This window comes from Electrophorus electricus, chromosome 20 (genome assembly GCF_013358815.1).
Source record: "Electrophorus electricus isolate fEleEle1 chromosome 20, fEleEle1.pri, whole genome shotgun sequence".
Taxonomy (NCBI): Eukaryota; Metazoa; Chordata; class Actinopteri; order Gymnotiformes; family Gymnotidae; genus Electrophorus; species Electrophorus electricus.
The window spans coordinates 1,783,486-1,800,020 of record NC_049554.1 but is presented as its reverse complement, the minus strand read 5'-3'; the positions used below and the strand labels follow the sequence as shown (position 1 = coordinate 1,800,020).

General features: G+C 43.9%; 2 protein-coding genes and 1 long non-coding RNA gene across 4 annotated transcripts in view; 1 reads left to right on the top strand and 2 right to left on the bottom strand.

Moving 5' to 3' along the window:
• Positions 1–628, bottom strand: part of LOC113579153 (guanine nucleotide-binding protein G(i) subunit alpha-2-like) — a 40,985-nt gene extending 40,357 nt beyond the window's left edge. The window contains exon 1 of the mRNA XM_035520284.1: positions 503–628. Coding sequence (XP_035376177.1) covers positions 503–620 — 118 coding nt within the window. The 5' untranslated portion in view covers positions 621–628. The remainder of the gene's footprint in view (positions 1–502) is intronic.
• A 169-nt stretch (positions 629–797) lies between these two features.
• Positions 798–2,206, top strand: LOC118240359. The gene is made up of 2 exons (XR_004775360.1): positions 798–1,129; positions 1,650–2,206. It is a non-coding gene; the product is annotated as an uncharacterized LOC118240359 (long non-coding RNA).
• A 3,269-nt stretch (positions 2,207–5,475) lies between these two features.
• The window catches only part of LOC113579175 (sodium-coupled neutral amino acid transporter 3-like), a 40,691-nt gene continuing 29,631 nt past the window's right edge, over positions 5,476–16,535 (bottom strand). For both annotated transcript variants that reach the window (XM_027012928.2, XM_027012929.2), the window contains 7 exons: positions 15,915–16,076; positions 14,891–14,970; positions 14,142–14,242; positions 13,391–13,515; positions 11,616–11,760; positions 9,857–9,960; positions 5,476–9,308 (listed from right to left, as the gene is read on the bottom strand). In XM_027012928.2, the coding sequence (XP_026868729.2) occupies positions 9,204–9,308; positions 9,857–9,960; positions 11,616–11,760; positions 13,391–13,515; positions 14,142–14,242; positions 14,891–14,970; positions 15,915–16,076 (822 nt within the window). In that variant the 3' untranslated portion in view covers positions 5,476–9,203. The remainder of the gene's footprint in view (positions 9,309–9,856; positions 9,961–11,615; positions 11,761–13,390; positions 13,516–14,141; positions 14,243–14,890; positions 14,971–15,914; positions 16,077–16,535) is intronic.

Below are 16,535 nucleotides of genomic sequence, written 5' to 3'. Positions count from 1 at the left end.
GGGTGTTTCCGCAGTTAACATTAATGCCCAAGAAGACGGAAAAGAAGTCGCAGCGGAGCTCGCGTTCAACAAAGCGATGCTGTCAGTGAGCGCTTAATTGCACGGGTTCAACCCTATGCCATGGCCCACTGGTCACTCACTCACTCTCACTCTCTTACACACAAACACACACACAGCGCCTCTGCCAAAACAGAGCAAAGGGCACGCAGAATATGACGCGATCACAACACTCCACAGGGGACGCGGAGGGTTCCAGACGTGTCAAAACAAACACACACACACACACACACACACACACATACATACAGGACGACAAAAGGGCAGGCTTGCTGCAATCTACTGGAACCGATGGAGAAACGAACACTGCTGTCACGCCGTTCAGTGAGAGACGGATAAAAGCGCGACGGCAGTGACAACACGGTGGTTCACGCGGGCCCGGCCGAGAGGCGCAACAGGCGTGCAAACGACGACACGGCTCGAGGGAGCCAAACTCGTGCCTTACCCAACAGCAACAGCTTCACCTCCTTCGCCGCCTTTTCTCCGTCTTCACGGAGGTTCTTGTCGATCATCCTGGAGCGCTCGCTCGCGGCTTTGTCCTCCTGGCTGACGGTGCACCCCATGGTCCCGAGGGCTCGCTTCAGCGCGACGGACACCGGGACGGATCGGTCGGAGAAAATAAACTGCAGGATTTACTCCCTTTCTTGGTGTTTTGGGGGATGTGTTACAGCCTTCCAAGACCGACACCCTTCGCTTGAATAAAGGCACTTCCCCTCTGAGCAGTTTTTCAAAAGCCACTGCGACCTGGAGAGAAAGATATGATCAGCATTACACCAGCGAACACACGGGAGACAGACGACAAAATCTGGTCAGATTAAACGGCACTCGGCATGGATTAAAGGGACACACGATCAATATCAAACAGCAGGTTTTAAGGATCCCAAACTAAACGAAGTAAACGGACTACGTAGCGAATAGGAAAACTTCAGAGCAGTCTTCCTGGGGCTGATTATTAATCCAGGGAAAGAAAAAAAAGTTTAGAGGAGCTCTTCGCCCAGCCCACCGGCGCGGAGGCGGATCAAATGAAGGAGAAGTTCGCTAATATGAGAATAAACGATAAAGGGAATAAAAGGTGAGAATATAAGCCCCCCACCGCCGTGTCGGTCCTGAAGTGTCCTCTCTCCGATAATCTCAGTCTGCGCCGTTACCAAAACCAATGCATACCGCTGTGCTTGAGGCTCTTCTGACCTGCCACACCCGAGTAGCTCAGAAGTTCTCCAGCGAGACGGAGACAATGTTGTAAGCGCTTGGCTCCGCGCACCGCCAGTCTTCTCCAAAACGCCCACCGCGTGGCCTTATGGGAAATGTAGTCCACGGTACACACGCCTCTAGCGCCTTAAGAAGTAGATTCATCGAAATGTTTTAACCACAGGGCTAAATTAATTCATAATGTAAAGATATATTGTTTAGTCGTTGCTAATGACTTATTTTAAAGGCCTACCGTGGTATGTTTACTTTCTTATCCTGAAGAGATCCACTCTTGTTGTGCAGTCTAGGCTTATTGGCATATTTGTTCGGTAGCTAAAACAAAAACCGCAAGAATCAAAGGAAATCTATATGACAGTGGACGTCTCTGGTTAATTTTCCCATAGGAATCGTGTGTAGAAGCCCGCATGGAAAATGCGCTTTTCCGTACTGCCGCCGTGTGTGGAGATGCGTAATTACCCCCAGGAGCCGAAGTGCGGGCGGCATTTCCTCCTCTGTTCCAAGTTAACACAGCAACAAGCATCTTAAAAGCAAACCTGTCTCTATGGAGGTTAGTTATAACGCCTGTTACAGATATATCGAATTAAATTTAAAAAGAATATAGCAATTATAGCGAATCAGAATAAAAGGTTTGTCTGAAGTAAGCTTCTTTATTCTCACCTATTTATATGACTACAAAGGCAATAAAAGATGCTTTAAAACAAGACGCTATTACTCTATATCCAATGACGTGTACCCAGCGTAATTAGGCTAAATAAATAAAATAACTAGAATAACTTCACATTCGTTGCTGGAATAAACATTCGTGCAAAGTATACTCTGGTCCTTTTTGTTACAATGGCATACCCCTCTGTTATGGTCCCTTACGCTCATTATAACTGTAACATGAACTGTTTGTTGTGGTTGTTGTTGTAAAATTGTAAATAAACCATTTATGACCTAAGCAGGCGTAATGTGTGGTTGCTTTTGTTTGTCAGCTTCTGGCCAAGGTTCGTTTGTGCAATTGAGTAAGAAGTGATGTGTGTTGTAACCATGCTGGACCTCTCCATAATTAAAACCAGACAAAGCAAAAAGTTTTTATGTTTTCCTGTTGGTGTTTTATAGTCCTGGTGCACGAACCCAAAATACATTTAATACATGTACCCAAAGCAGAGAACTGAATGCTTGACTTTCACATTCAGATCACAACCTCTATAGACACATAGAATAAATTACTATGAATGAAAGAAATTTGGAAGGTTGTTTGCCGAACAGCTAAGAACCTCTTCTCTACCAGCAATCTGAAGACAGTTTAGTGCGTGCATGACTCCTCACACAGCCTGTCCTTCTGTTTGTGTTTTATGTCAGGATGTGAAATTAAAATGAACCAATCAGCCCGTTGTTTTCATCCTACTACCATAGACGAGCATTCTTTCATTGGTCACAGGAAAGGAGAGGAAGTACACGGGTGGAGGAGGTGAGCAAATGTAACAGGATCCATGACTGCGGACTGAAATTAATTGTGAATATAAAGTGACGCTTCATTAATGGTTGTGGACCTGAGAAGCATGAGATTTGAGATGAAAGGGTTACATTTAAAAGTGGCAAGCCGTACTGCGTCAGTCACATCAACGTCTGATAGCCAGGGGGTCAAAGCTGTTGGCCAGGCTGATGGTCCTTGCAGCTGCTGAACCTACTGCCAGTTGGCAAAAGAGCAAATAGATTGTGGGCGTGGTAGGAGGGTGCGTGGGCGGGGTAGGAGGGTGCGTGGCTGGGGTAGGAGGGTGCGTGGGCGGGGTAGGAGGGTGCGTGGCTGAGGTAGGAGGGTGCGTGGGCGGGGTAGGAAGGAGCGTGGCTGGGGTAGGAGGGTGCGTGGGCGGGGTAGGAGGGTGCGTGGCTGGGGTAGGAGGGTGCGTGGGCGGGGTAGGAGGGTGCGTGGCTGGGGTAGGAGGGTGCGTGAGCGGGGTAGGAGGGTGTGTGGCTGGGGTAGGAGGGTGCGTGGGCGGGGTAGGAGGGGGCGTGGGCGGGATAGGGGGGGGTGTGGGCGGGGTAGGAGGGGGTGTGGGCGGGGTAGGAGGGTGCGTGGGCGGGGTAGGAGGGTGCGTGGCTGGGGTAGGAGGGGGTGTGGGCGGGGTAGGAGGGTGCGTGGGCGGGATAGGAGGGGGTGTGGGCGGGGTAGGAGGGTGTGTGGGCAGGGTAGGAGGGTGTGTCCTCAATGCTGGATGCCCCTTCCCAGGGATGATGTCCACACTGTCCACACTATCCTCTGTAGGGTCCTGCGATCACTGGTACAGCTGGTCAGGACGCTCTCTGTGGTGTTCCTGTAGAATGTGGTGAGGGTGGATGGATGGTGTTGCCCTCTTGAGGCACTAGAGGAAATGATGGTCACGTGAGGTCTTCCACAACGTGATCTCCATGGAGCCTTGTATTCATCACTCTCCTGTGAAGCCGGGGGGGGATGAAACAGTATTTCATTGCTGTCACTGAATATGTCAACCACTGTGTTGTCAGTGAACTTACCGATGCAGTTTGAACTGATCTGGCATTCATGGCTTTTACTGTTTTGCTGTTTTCCTATCTTGGTTTGCACCAAATGACTACATATTTTGCAGAAAGTCTTAATCTGTGCCTCACTGCTATTCAAGTATCCTAACCACTTATGAATGAGCTTGTGTTCATTTTTTGCCAACAAATTCCTAAGCTTTGGGGGATATCACGAGTTCACTTTCACTTTTGGGCCCTTGCCACTTAGATGCATTTTCCTCTTGTTTCTGGAGCTTTCTTCAGCATCAGTAGCTCAAAGAAAGCTTTGTGCCAGCAAATCAGCATGCACTTTGAATTACAAGCCAAAAACCCCTGATTGAGTGCATGTGGTTGCATTTATCTCTGCTGTGTGATGTTAGATCCATATCAAGTAAAAATGTTAAAAGTTCATCATCCGTATCAGCATAAAATTATCGCGACCCTGTTTCGAGATCATTTTATCGCCCAGCACTAGGTCCAGGAAACAGCTATGTGGTGCTAAAATCTAATTGGTCCATCTTATCAGTCAGCTGTTGAGGGGTGATTGTACTGATTGCTGAACTGGTCTATGATCATCATTCTGACATATGAGTTCTTTTTGTCAAGGTGTGTTAGTGTTAGGTGAAGAGCATGCAAGATGCATCCTATGTGGGATGGTTGGGACTCTGTGGAACTGCAGACTTCTTAGGCACTGGTATGATAGTGGTAGCATTGAAGCATTGCATGACAACTGCTTTGCTCAGGGAGATGTTGAAGATGTCCCTTAAGGACATCAGACAGCTGATCCGTGCGCTCCCTGAGCACTCATCCAGGTACTTTATCTGGTCCCTTGGCCTTGTGAGGACTTATTGAGCCTCTTTCTCACATGCTCTGAGGTCAAGTTGAGGCCCTGATTGTTTGTGGGAGAGGTGGATTTTCACACCAGAACGGTGTTTGTTGTTTCAAATCCTTGTCTGCGCCAGCATCGACAGTGTGTAGTGGAATCTCATAGCCCAGGATGGCATGGATACTTTGCCACAGGCTTTGTTCAGAACTGGGCCCCAATATTTTTCACACTACAGGATTTGGACTCGCCTGGCATTGGGGAGTCTCTCAGGTGACGTTTTAACGAATTCCCACAAAGCGATCGAGAGCGGTTTTTCAAGCTCTGACTGAGCACTGATTTGCTTCTGATCTGGGTCTTTTCTCTGTCGGTGAGTGGAAAAACAGGACTATATGTCTTATCATGTAGTATCAATTCACCATAAGCTGTGCTGAACAAATGTAGTGTTTTGATCATTAGAGGGGCTTTTTCCGCAGTAGTATGGGGTTTATTACTGAAGGAATCAGAAGCTCAAATCTTTTTTCCCCTGTCTCCAAATGTATAGTGTGTGAATTAAACCAAACATTTGATCTGTGTGTGTGTGTGTGTGTGTGTGTGTGTGTGTGTGTGTGCTTGCATCCCATTCGCTTGCAGCAGTATTAAGCTACACAGTTCTGGCCCTGCAGAGATTGCCTAATTCCCCACATTAATAAGGCATGAGATCCAAATCAGCAGCTGGTTACCAGGTCTCTCATGAGCAGATCCAGGGGTGCTGGACCAGGGAAATGCGCCATAGGACCTCTCAGCTTACTGGCACTGCTGTGTTGGAGTATCTGACAGAAAGAGCCACAGGGTAAAGTGGGAGGTCATGCTGCTCCCCATATAAGACTTATGCAAACAATTACAGCTAAGAAACAATGAGGTCTTTTTTTTAATTGCAACATTGTTTACAGTACAATAATTGCCAGCCATTTACTCAATATATGGAGAATACAGAAAAATAAGACATTTCAACTGGCTTTTTAAAGCACTTTTAAAAATTATTACATAGTTTTAATTATTAGACTAAACATCTGCCTATTTACAATGTACAAACTAGATGTGTATGTTGGATATAAATGGTTTACATTTATTTACATCATTTATAAATGCTGCCATGTAAGTCATGAAACCATAAAAACGTTTAATGAGGTTCTCATTAAGTCACGAGGGAAAAGTAGATATCGAGTAGACATTTACATCACACAAACGCTACTGAAAAAGACTGCTTTAATATGTCTCCCTCTGGTGTTCGTTTATGGTATCGTGTAGACGTTGTCACTGTTTACAGCGATTTTTTTCCCCCAACTGCTCAACACTTTTTAATCCCACTAGCCTTCATATGTCAAAACTTTACACGAGTTTCAAACCTGTTTGTTCAACTGGAAAAAGCAAAATAAAATATAATATTAAAACAACCTAAGCTATTTCCAGAAATAAAATCCATCTATTTTATGTCCTTCAGGAAATCGTTGTTACGTCAATAATCCCATCCATTAATGGACACGTCTGAGTACTATAATTCACTCCAGAGGTCGCATAAGAAAACCTATACAAGTAACAATTTTATATATGTTAAAATAATTGATTTTGGTTAACCAGATATAGGAAATATACCTTTAGCCACAGGTTTGGGTCATGTGACAAAAATAAATCTATACTTTGCCACAAGGAATAGGCAATTTCCTTTTGATGTATAATTTAACATATAGTAAAAGCTTCTAATGTACATAGTATGTGCTTTAAGAGGAAAAAATAACCATATGATTAAAAAATAGATGACCCACAATTAACGTTTGTTTATGGTTAAGAAAAATATAATCATAAAATGTTTTCAGTATATCAAGTGGAAAAATATATGATTATGGATGTTCTGTGGTTACTCCATACAATCAACACTCACACTAGTATTATTTTTATATCACGAAAAATACTAGCAATTCCCTTGTAACTAGCACATAACCTCCACGCACACTCACATACTCAGCCATGTGAACTGTGCACTACTGAACTGACAACTCCATGGCCCTTAACAGGTGGAAATGTTTGCGCTGCTAAAAGCACACCACACACGAAAATGCAAAATGAACATATGGAGAACTTCAAATACTTTCAAGTCTCAATCCGTAATCTTTCTGCGTCCAGCATGGACTGGCCTTTTAAACCGTTACCAGGGGCTCTGAGTATCTCACAGCAGCGCGATCTTAAGCGGACATTTAAAACACAGAAGAGCAACAGATCACAGACACACCGGGCGACCTGCGCACCCACATACCCACCCACATTGACCCACCTTTCCAAGGAACACTTCACAGAACTAGTGTAAAAGTACCACAAGTTAAATAGACATCTCACTTCTCACACGGTTTTTGTTTTGCTTTTTAAAGATACTGTACGTTACACACCACATTCACAGATTGTTTTACTATATTTTAAACAATATGGAGGGGGCAGACACCATAAACACACACAAACTTTGCATTAGGTTGCACAGGTGGTCTGTGTTAATATAGTATAGGAAAAGGGTAGCTGGCCAGTGACCAGTAGTGGTAGTGATCAGTACAATGTGTGAGACACACATAAATGCATTATCTTCCAAAAGATTTGTGAATATTTTAGAATTAGTAGTATGAAGGCCATATAAGTCTGTCTATAAAATATATTAAGTCATGAGTTTATCATAGATTAGAGTTGGTCTCTATAGCAAGTATTTCTAATGGCTCTATATTGTGCTTTACAGCAGAAAGTGCTAGGTCATTATCTACTGGCCATTATCAAATGCTCATGCACAGTCAGGAACTAGCCAAGAACTGAATTCTTAATGAAGAATTGAATTGTGCATTCATTTATCAATTAGGTCAGATTGAGGTCTTCCTCCAACTCGAAGTCTCGGATAAATTCCAGCCTTATGAAGTTGGAATTCTGTGCTTTGTTAAATCTCATACCAGCTATAAACTCTACTGTCACACATCTTTAGAGTGGTGAATGTCTTTACTAATCTGGAATGCATTAATTAAAGACTAATGTTCAGAATTGCATTTTTGTCCATTTTCTGGTAGCTCTAGTGGGAACTGGAGCTGAATTAGACATGAGTGTGTATTGGTTCTCAGGGGCAGTGGGACACAACTCCGCCAGCCTCTCTCTGACTTCTGAAGCACAGCCGTGCGATAATGACATAAATAATCTATATTGAAAGAGCAAGCAAAAATCCACCATGGCAGTCATGTCTCTCCACTTAGCCATCTCCAGATGCATCTAGCATCCACCTACCTGATTTAGCCCTTCTACATCTGACTCCATATACCTGTTCTCATCCTGCAGCTGCAATATTTACATGTTTGCTGTAGTTCATCTTTTGAAGGATAGGACCCTGCACATTAGGGATTTGTTTTGGTTATGTCTGTCTGCTTTCAGCAGATTTCCAGAAACAACATGGATCAGACTGTGCACATGACTACAGCAGTATAGACCCTTCTCAAGATGCGTTTCTCATTTTCACTCCACAGTAGATTAACACATAATCATAAGATAACTATATATATATTTTTTATGTGCATCCTCTTTAGAGACGATTTAAACTGGTCCATTAATATCCTAAAATCATTTGAGATTCTGCTCAAACCATATATGCTTCTGGGTTAATATCAAAGACATCACATGACATGATGCACATATGATCTGGAAATGATGAACAATATATAAATCCATACATATAAAAATGACTGACACACCTTTTTATGTCATCATATGTACAGTTTGCATATGTGTCACATGAGCACTGTGCTATATATACTATTTGCTACAACAGCAACTGACCGAGAGTGCAGGGACCAAAGGATGGCAGGGGTCACTCAAGTTCACCATGACCTTACATTGTCATGGAAACGTCCTCCCAGTCCAATATCTTGAAATTACCAGGCATTTCTCGGTTATTGCAGAGATTATTGCCATGTAAAGGACAGGACAGAGAGTGAATCATTAACATAGTTAGCTAACGTACCACCAGGGTAATCCATGCCAATCCTGAGAAATACCCTGCTTAGATGCGGCCAGCTCTTTCTATGCACGGGGTCAAAAGGCAAAGGGCAGAGGGCAGCTGTGGGAAACGAGATGGGGAGGGGGAGGATGTTTGCAGTTTCTTTCCAGCTGCTCTGAGGGTCAGGTTGTTGAGTCTGCACAGCCTGCTCATCACAGGTGATGGTACCCCATAGTGGTGGTGCCCATCACTTTACATCCGGGCAGTAATAGGTGACCCTGCAAGCTGGGTTATAGGTTTCCATCTGTAGTACTTTGCTGGGATTGGCTGGCTTTTGCAAGGGAAGGGTTGCAGACCAGTTTTAGGATGACCTGGAGCAGAGGTCCACCTGTGATGACTGCCCCCAACCAGATGACAGCTTGTGATCAGCTGACCACTGAGCTAAAAGCAGGAATCTAGTGTCACTTGCTGTAATTCCCCTTGGTGCTGACATTCCACTGATAGACTGTGCATACTCTAGAGCTCCTGACCCAGCACTATACAGGACATAAGAACACACACACACAACATCAACAACGACTCTTTAAAAAAAGAAAAAAAGGCAAAAATACGAGCGAGCATCTAATGCCCGCTGTTCCCTTTGCTGCTTCCCGACGTCCAATCAATTATGATGAAGCTCAGGCTCATTATCATAAACAGGACACCCAAACCAGCGAAACAGGCGGCCTGGGGGAGGGAGAGAGAGAGAGAGAGAGAGAGAGAGAGAGAGAGGGGGAGAGAGAGAGAGAGAGAGAGAGAGGGGGAGAGAGAGAGAGAGAGAGAGAGAGAGAGGGAGAGAGAGAGAGAGAGAATGAGAGAGAGAGAGAGAGAGAGAGAGAGAGAGAGAATGAGAGAGAGAGAGAGAGAGAGAGAGAGAGAGGGGGAGAGAGAGAGAGAGAGAGAGAGAATGAGAGAGAGAGAGAGAGAGAGGGGGAGAGAGAGAGAGAGAGAGAGAGAGAGAGAGAAAACATTATATTAGCCATCACCAATAAGACTGAGTATAAGGAAGGTATGTTTTGGTCCTCACCATTGTGACTATAAGGAAGGTGTATGTGTGTGTTGACCTTCACTGGTGTGACTATAAGGAAGGTGCATGTATTGGTCATCACTGGTGTGACTACAAGGAAGGTGTGTGTGTGTATTGGCCCTTAGTAGTCTGACTATAAGGAAGGTGTGTATGTGTTGGCCCTCACTGGGGTGGCTTTGAGTGTAAGGAAGGTGGGTGTGGCCCTCACCAGGATTTTGGGCACTGAGAGCATAGGCTCCTCCTCTTTGGGAACAATGCGGATGTAGAACACGGCTGGGAAGATGAAGATGAGACACGGAGCTGATGTAGCACCTGCAGGGAATACACACACAAGAAGCAATTATATAGCACACATATATGCTTGCTTTCAGACACACACACACACACACACACACACACACACACACACACACACACACACACACACCTATGCATACACACACGCCTTTATCACACACGCTAAGGTTTAAAAAGGCCATTCTTCTTATGATTCTGATTTCTGAAAGCAGTGAATTCTGTAGATTTGTAAAAAGATCTGTTGTAAAAACCGTTATACAAAGGAAAGTGAATGAAACTGAATTCCTCACCAAGAATAATGTGCTGTGTCAGGATCTACCTGCTGGATCTTTCTATAATCTTCTTAACATCAGCAGAATGCATCAGTGGGGGGTGGGGGTGGGGGTATGGTTTATAATTAAATAAAACTGCTGATCTGGGATCAGCTTTTCCCAGTGCATGACCTTTGACCCACATATGCAGCATGTGCTAGTACTGTAAAGGCGGGTGGTTTAGGCTGTTGGATTGGCAAATGTGGTGATTTGGTTCAACCCACACAGAACACAAACGAGAAGAGCAGAACACAACCCTCCTCACCCACCCACTGTAATTAAAGAAAATTAAACATTCAAATTATTTTTAAAAGCGCTTTACTTCACTGATCTATAGTAAAGAAAGTACTTTATTAGAGATCAGTGGTCCAGCTGTATTATGATCAGATGGAGTGGTTTTAGCCTCCCGCACAGCAGGCGCGGGATTACAGGGTGACAGATTAAAGGGGGAGTTGTGCCAAAAACACAAATGCATGGGAATTAGCAGCTTGCATAACCGTAGTAACTGCTAGCCGTCGAGCAATGTCCGCTTGTATTGTTTGTGGGCCGGGTCAGATAGTTAGCCTGTTAGCATTTTTGGCTAGCAATGTCTGTAATGGTCAAGTGATCAGAGAAACAGAGAAAGGCTTTGTGCTGTAAGAGGAGCAGATTTGCATAACATACTCTCCAACTACTGGGACAAAAGGTGGCGTTACGTGAGCTAACAGTCCAGCATAGGGCACACACCACTTTCAAAACTGCTGTGTTTCATTGCGCATTTTGGTAGAAAGGAGTCACAGTTCAAAAGGCAATGCTATGTTTGCTGCCATATGAATTGGAGACTATGGCCAATTTTCAGTAAACCCTGCACTAGAGTGCTATACGAGTGTTATAGCTATACCATATATAACAGTATATTATAATATTATTATAATTTTATATTATATTATTGTATATAATGTTATAATAGTAATATTACAATATTGTGAGACTTTAAATGGTAGTTTACAATCTGGAGCAATGAAGCGTTGTGTAGGTAACTCTAAAATGCCCGAGAGAGCTGTAAACATTGAGAGTGATTATGTAAAATTAATATTCAGAATGCTAACTCTATACATTTGGAAAGTGAGGACCAAATCTAACGCCAGATATTTTAAAGACTATATAGAATTTCAGTGAATTATTTAACATTTAATAACATTGATCTTTGGCTAAAACACTTAAAATACTAAATGAAATATCTAAAGTACCTTTTTGGTTTCCATTATTTAGATCAACACTGCATCTGTTGGTAATGAGCCTTGAATAAAACAATACAGGTGATTCCACACGGTAGTGCATATGTCACTAAACTGAAGTTTCAGTAGTAGCCTAACTTACCAATGACCCCGAAGATGCCAAGGATGTTGGGGGCGAAGATAACAAGCAAGTTGATGGCGGTGAGGAGGAGGATGGCGATGGCGATATGTCTCGGCCACCAGAACGTCTTATTGGGGAAGAAGAGCTGCTGGATTGCTCTCCGCACCTGCACACGGCACAGAAACAACACGGCATCACAAACCAGAGACCAGTTCTCAGCCTGCTGTCTTCATTTAAGTCAGAGAGACTGGAACCTAGCCTGCTGTCTTCATTTAAACCCGAGAGACTGGAACCTAGCCTGGTGTCTTCATTTAAATCAGAGAGACTGCAGCCTAACCTGCTGTCTTCATTTAAATCAGAGAGACTGTAGCCTAACCTGGTGTCTTCATTTAAATCAGAGAGACTGCAGCCTAACCTGCTGTCTTCATTTAAATCAGAGAGACTGTAGCCTAACCTGGTGTCTTCATTTAAATCAGAGAGACTGCAGCCTAACCTGGTGTCTTCATTTAAACCAGAGAGACTGGAACCTAGCCTGGTGTCTTCATTTAAACCCGAGAGACTGGAACCTAGCCTGCTGTCTTCATTTAAATCAGAGAGACTGGAACCTAGCCTGCTGTCTTCATTTAAATCAGAGAGACTGGAACCTAGCCTGGTGTCTTCATTTAAATCAGAGAGACTGCAGCCTAACCTGCTGTCTTCATTTAAATCAGAGAGACTGGAACCTAGCCTGGTGTCTTCATTTAAATCAGAGAGACTGGAACCTAGCCTGCTGTCTTCATTTAAACCCGAGAGACTGGAACCTAGCCTGGTGTCTTCATTTAAATCAGAGAGACTGCAGCCTAACCTGCTGTCTTCATTTAAATCAGAGAGACTGTAGCCTAACCTGGTGTCTTCATTTAAATCAGAGAGACTGCAGCCTAACCTGCTGTCTTCATTTAAATCAGAGAGACTGTAGCCTAACCTGGTGTCTTCATTTAAATCAGAGAGACTGCAGCCTAACCTGGTGTCTTCATTTAAACCAGAGAGACTGGAACCTAGCCTGGTGTCTTCATTTAAACCCGAGAGACTGGAACCTAGCCTGCTGTCTTCATTTAAATCAGAGAGACTGGAACCTAGCCTGCTGTCTTCATTTAAATCAGAGAGACTGGAACCTAGCCTGGTGTCTTCATTTAAATCAGAGAGACTGCAGCCTAACCTGCTGTCTTCATTTAAATCAGAGAGACTGGAACCTAGCCTGGTGTCTTCATTTAAATCAGAGAGACTGCAGCCTAACCTGCTGTCTTCATTTAAATCAGAGAGACTGTAGCCTAACCTGGTGTCTTCATTTAAATCAGAGAGACTGCAGCCTAACCTGGTGTCTTCATTTAAATCAGAGAGACTGCAGCCTAACCTGGTGTCTTCATTTAAACCAGAGAGACTGGAACCTAACCTGCTGTCTTCATTTCAACCAGAGACCAGAACTGTCTGTCATCATTTAAATAACAACCACCAGGACTCAGCCTGCTATCTTCATTTAAACACAACTCCATCCAGTCTTTCTTTAAATTGCTGTTTCATAAGCATTGGGGAATTGGTTCGCTTTCTTCACACATCTCTAAAATAGGCCAGTATTTACTAGTCTTCTAGCATAGTGATAAAAAGTGCTCAGTGTGAATTATTTAAACAGTCTCATGAGTGGAACTACATGCTTTAAGCAACAGGTTCAGATGTTGTTGTTCTTATTGGTACAGTATGTAACACTTGGATGTCTGCACATAATGTTGAGTCACGGTGCATAAGTGAGTGTGTTGACTCACAGGGAACAGCACGATAGGTACTGTGAGTGTGACCGCGGTCAGTACAGCCACACGTACGCACAGCATCAGAGTGTCATATGGGTCAATCTTGTTGTAGGTGTGCAACAGCTCAGCTTCAACATTATCTACACACACACACACACACACACACACACACACACACACACACACACACACACACACAGTTACATGGTAGCAGAAACAAAGGTTAGAAGAAGTGCAGGAAACTCACTCACAGATGTGCACCACTGAACTGCACCTTCTCCTCTAACCACCAGAGGGAGTGTTGATCTAAATTTTTGCTCAGAAACTCAGGTTCCATATAAGTTAAATATCTTTACATTATTACTAAAACTATTATTTATCTTAAAAGATTCATTTAAAACTAAGATTACAGAATGTATTGAGTTCAGTGGTGTAGCTAAAGCAAAGGAGAGGAAGAGAGAGAGAGCGAGAGAGCGAGAGAGAGCGAGCGAGAGAGAGAGAGAGAGAGAGAGAGAGAGAGAGAGAGAGAGAGAGAGAGAGAGAGAGAGAGAGAGAGAGAGAGAGAGAGAGAGTGGCAGGGAGAATTTGAGACATTTGAGAAAATGAGGGGCTGCAACAAAGACAAAGTGCATCAGGATGTCTGGAAGTCAGTACCCCATGCACTGTGTACATTTGTATAGTCACTTGTATGGTCTCTCCTCTTTTGAAAGAAGAAATGAAGAAATAAAAGACCAAATACAACCCAGCCAGTGCCTGCGTGTCTCACCGTAGAAGGTCAGATATCCGAACAGGGCAGCCAAGAAGTACATGATGTACATTACAGCAATGGAGATGTTTGAAACATGTTGCATCTTTTTCTTGGTGGGGCTGAAATCAGAAAATATATTGGGATGTGATCACACACACACACACACACACACACACACACACACACACACACACACACACACACACACACACACACACACCTCTCTCTCACACTCTCAGAATAACTTTATGTTTTACACCTGCTGGATGAAGCACGGTTCCAGGTAGCCCTAGCTCTGTGTCATCTCCGTATTATGCATTTTCTCTTTACTGTCACATCATGGCTTTGCATGGCTACACCTAAACTCCAACCACTCCTCATCTTCTGAATCTCGCTAAGTGGGCTCTGTTGTCTACAACAGGCATGCATAAATTGAGTTGAATACATCTGCAGTCCATGAGAAAGAAAAGAGCAGATAACATGAAACGTCTTTATTATACAGGACTCATACTGGCAAATGCGTCGTTAGAAACTCACTGTTTGCATCTGTGTCTTGCAGGTTTGGGTGTGTAATCTGTTCTGTGCGTTAGTGCTTTTAGGGGGGTGACATGCCAGCTGTGTTTTGTGTTGTGCACTGTGCTTATGAGGGTGCTGTAAATTATTCAAGGCTGTCCCCAGACGAGTCGAGCAGCACAGCCACATTCACCTCATGCCAATGCAACCCACTGACTGTCCTGTGGGGACAGTTGAGAAGAAGAGGCACCTACTTGCGAAGCTCTGTGTATATTGGTAGCACCTCCGGGTGGCACACGAACGCAAATGCCAGGATGGGAATAGTGTAGGCTGTCTGGAAACACATGCACATGCCCACATACACACAAACACACACACATACACACACACACACACACACACACACACACGCACACACACACAAACAAGTACACACAAGGCAACATGTCACCATGGATACCAAGGCTCTGATCACAGCCTTCTTAACTACCAATCCACCACTTCATAGTCCATTAAAGACTAGACTGCCTAACAGAAGGAGAATTGTTCAGGAGACTAATTGTTGATGTAAATCTGGACGCACTCCAAGGCCAGACTAGTTAGAGATGTCAGTCCCATGGGCTCAAGAAACATACATCCTGAGCTTACCAGCCTAGAAGGCCAGACTACAGGCCCCTACACCGCCTAATACTAATACTCACATATGGAAATGATCAACAACACACACACACACACACACACACACACACAAAATGAAGAATGGTAGTCACACACACAATGTGTGTGTGTGATGTGAAAGCCAAGTGTGCTAATGGGTGTGTGCTGAATACAGGTCACAGAATCGGGGTAAATATGACTCCAATGTTTGGATAATGCATCTTGGAGACCTCTAGGTAAACTACAAATGGACTTGGTGAACTCTGAGAGGAGAGAGCGTGAGACAGAGTGTGAGAGAGAAAGAAAGAAAGTACAAACAAACAACAACAAAGTAAGAAAAGAAAGAAAACACTGCCCTGTCTCACATCCTTGCTACACTGCCTCCCTGAAACAGCTCACTGGCTGGCAGTCAGCTTTAACTCTGCAACCTGTCAAAGTTGTTGAACATGGAAAAAAGTGGGAATATTCTAGATTCTGACAAGATCTGTCCAAAAGCAATCACTAAAGAAACACCCCAGCAAAATACATTAATTACTCAAATTAATTATGTTAACATATTTGACAGCCTAAAAGTCACAGTGAGGGTGACCCCTGGTATTGAGGTGGGGTGTCCTTTCACACCTGGATTTTGATGTTAAACATGTTGGGGGTGCAGGAGGTATCGTCCTGGGGCAGCGACGCCATGCCGCCGTGGTCTGCTAGCGGGGTGATGTTCAAACCCAGGGTTCGGTTGAAGGTGAAGTCCACAAATGGACATATCACCTGAAACTTCTTATAAATCACCTGGTATGGGAAAGGAACAGGAACATCAATTAATGTATTTGTTCATTTACTAGAGGTAGTACTCATAAAGGAGAGGAGAGGTACACCGTGAAGAATAAATTCTGATAGTATAGTTAGCAAAGCACACTGACACAACCCCACTCTGGATCTATAAATACACACACACACACACACACACGAGCCTAAGAAACAGAAACAAACATGACAGTGAGTCAGAGTGAAAACCATGACAACACACCCACACAAACACCTCCCTATACACAGTCTTAGCATTTCCCACAGATTGGTGAAGAAGGTGAAAATATTAATTGCTCAAGCTGAGTGGAAATGATCATAAACTGCTGCCTGGAAGGAGAACCAAACAAGACCTAATTCGAGTTTTCTGCACACAATTCATGGTAGAAGAATCCATTTACTCGTGGGAATGACCTTTACTCGTGGGAATGCTAAGGGGTTGGA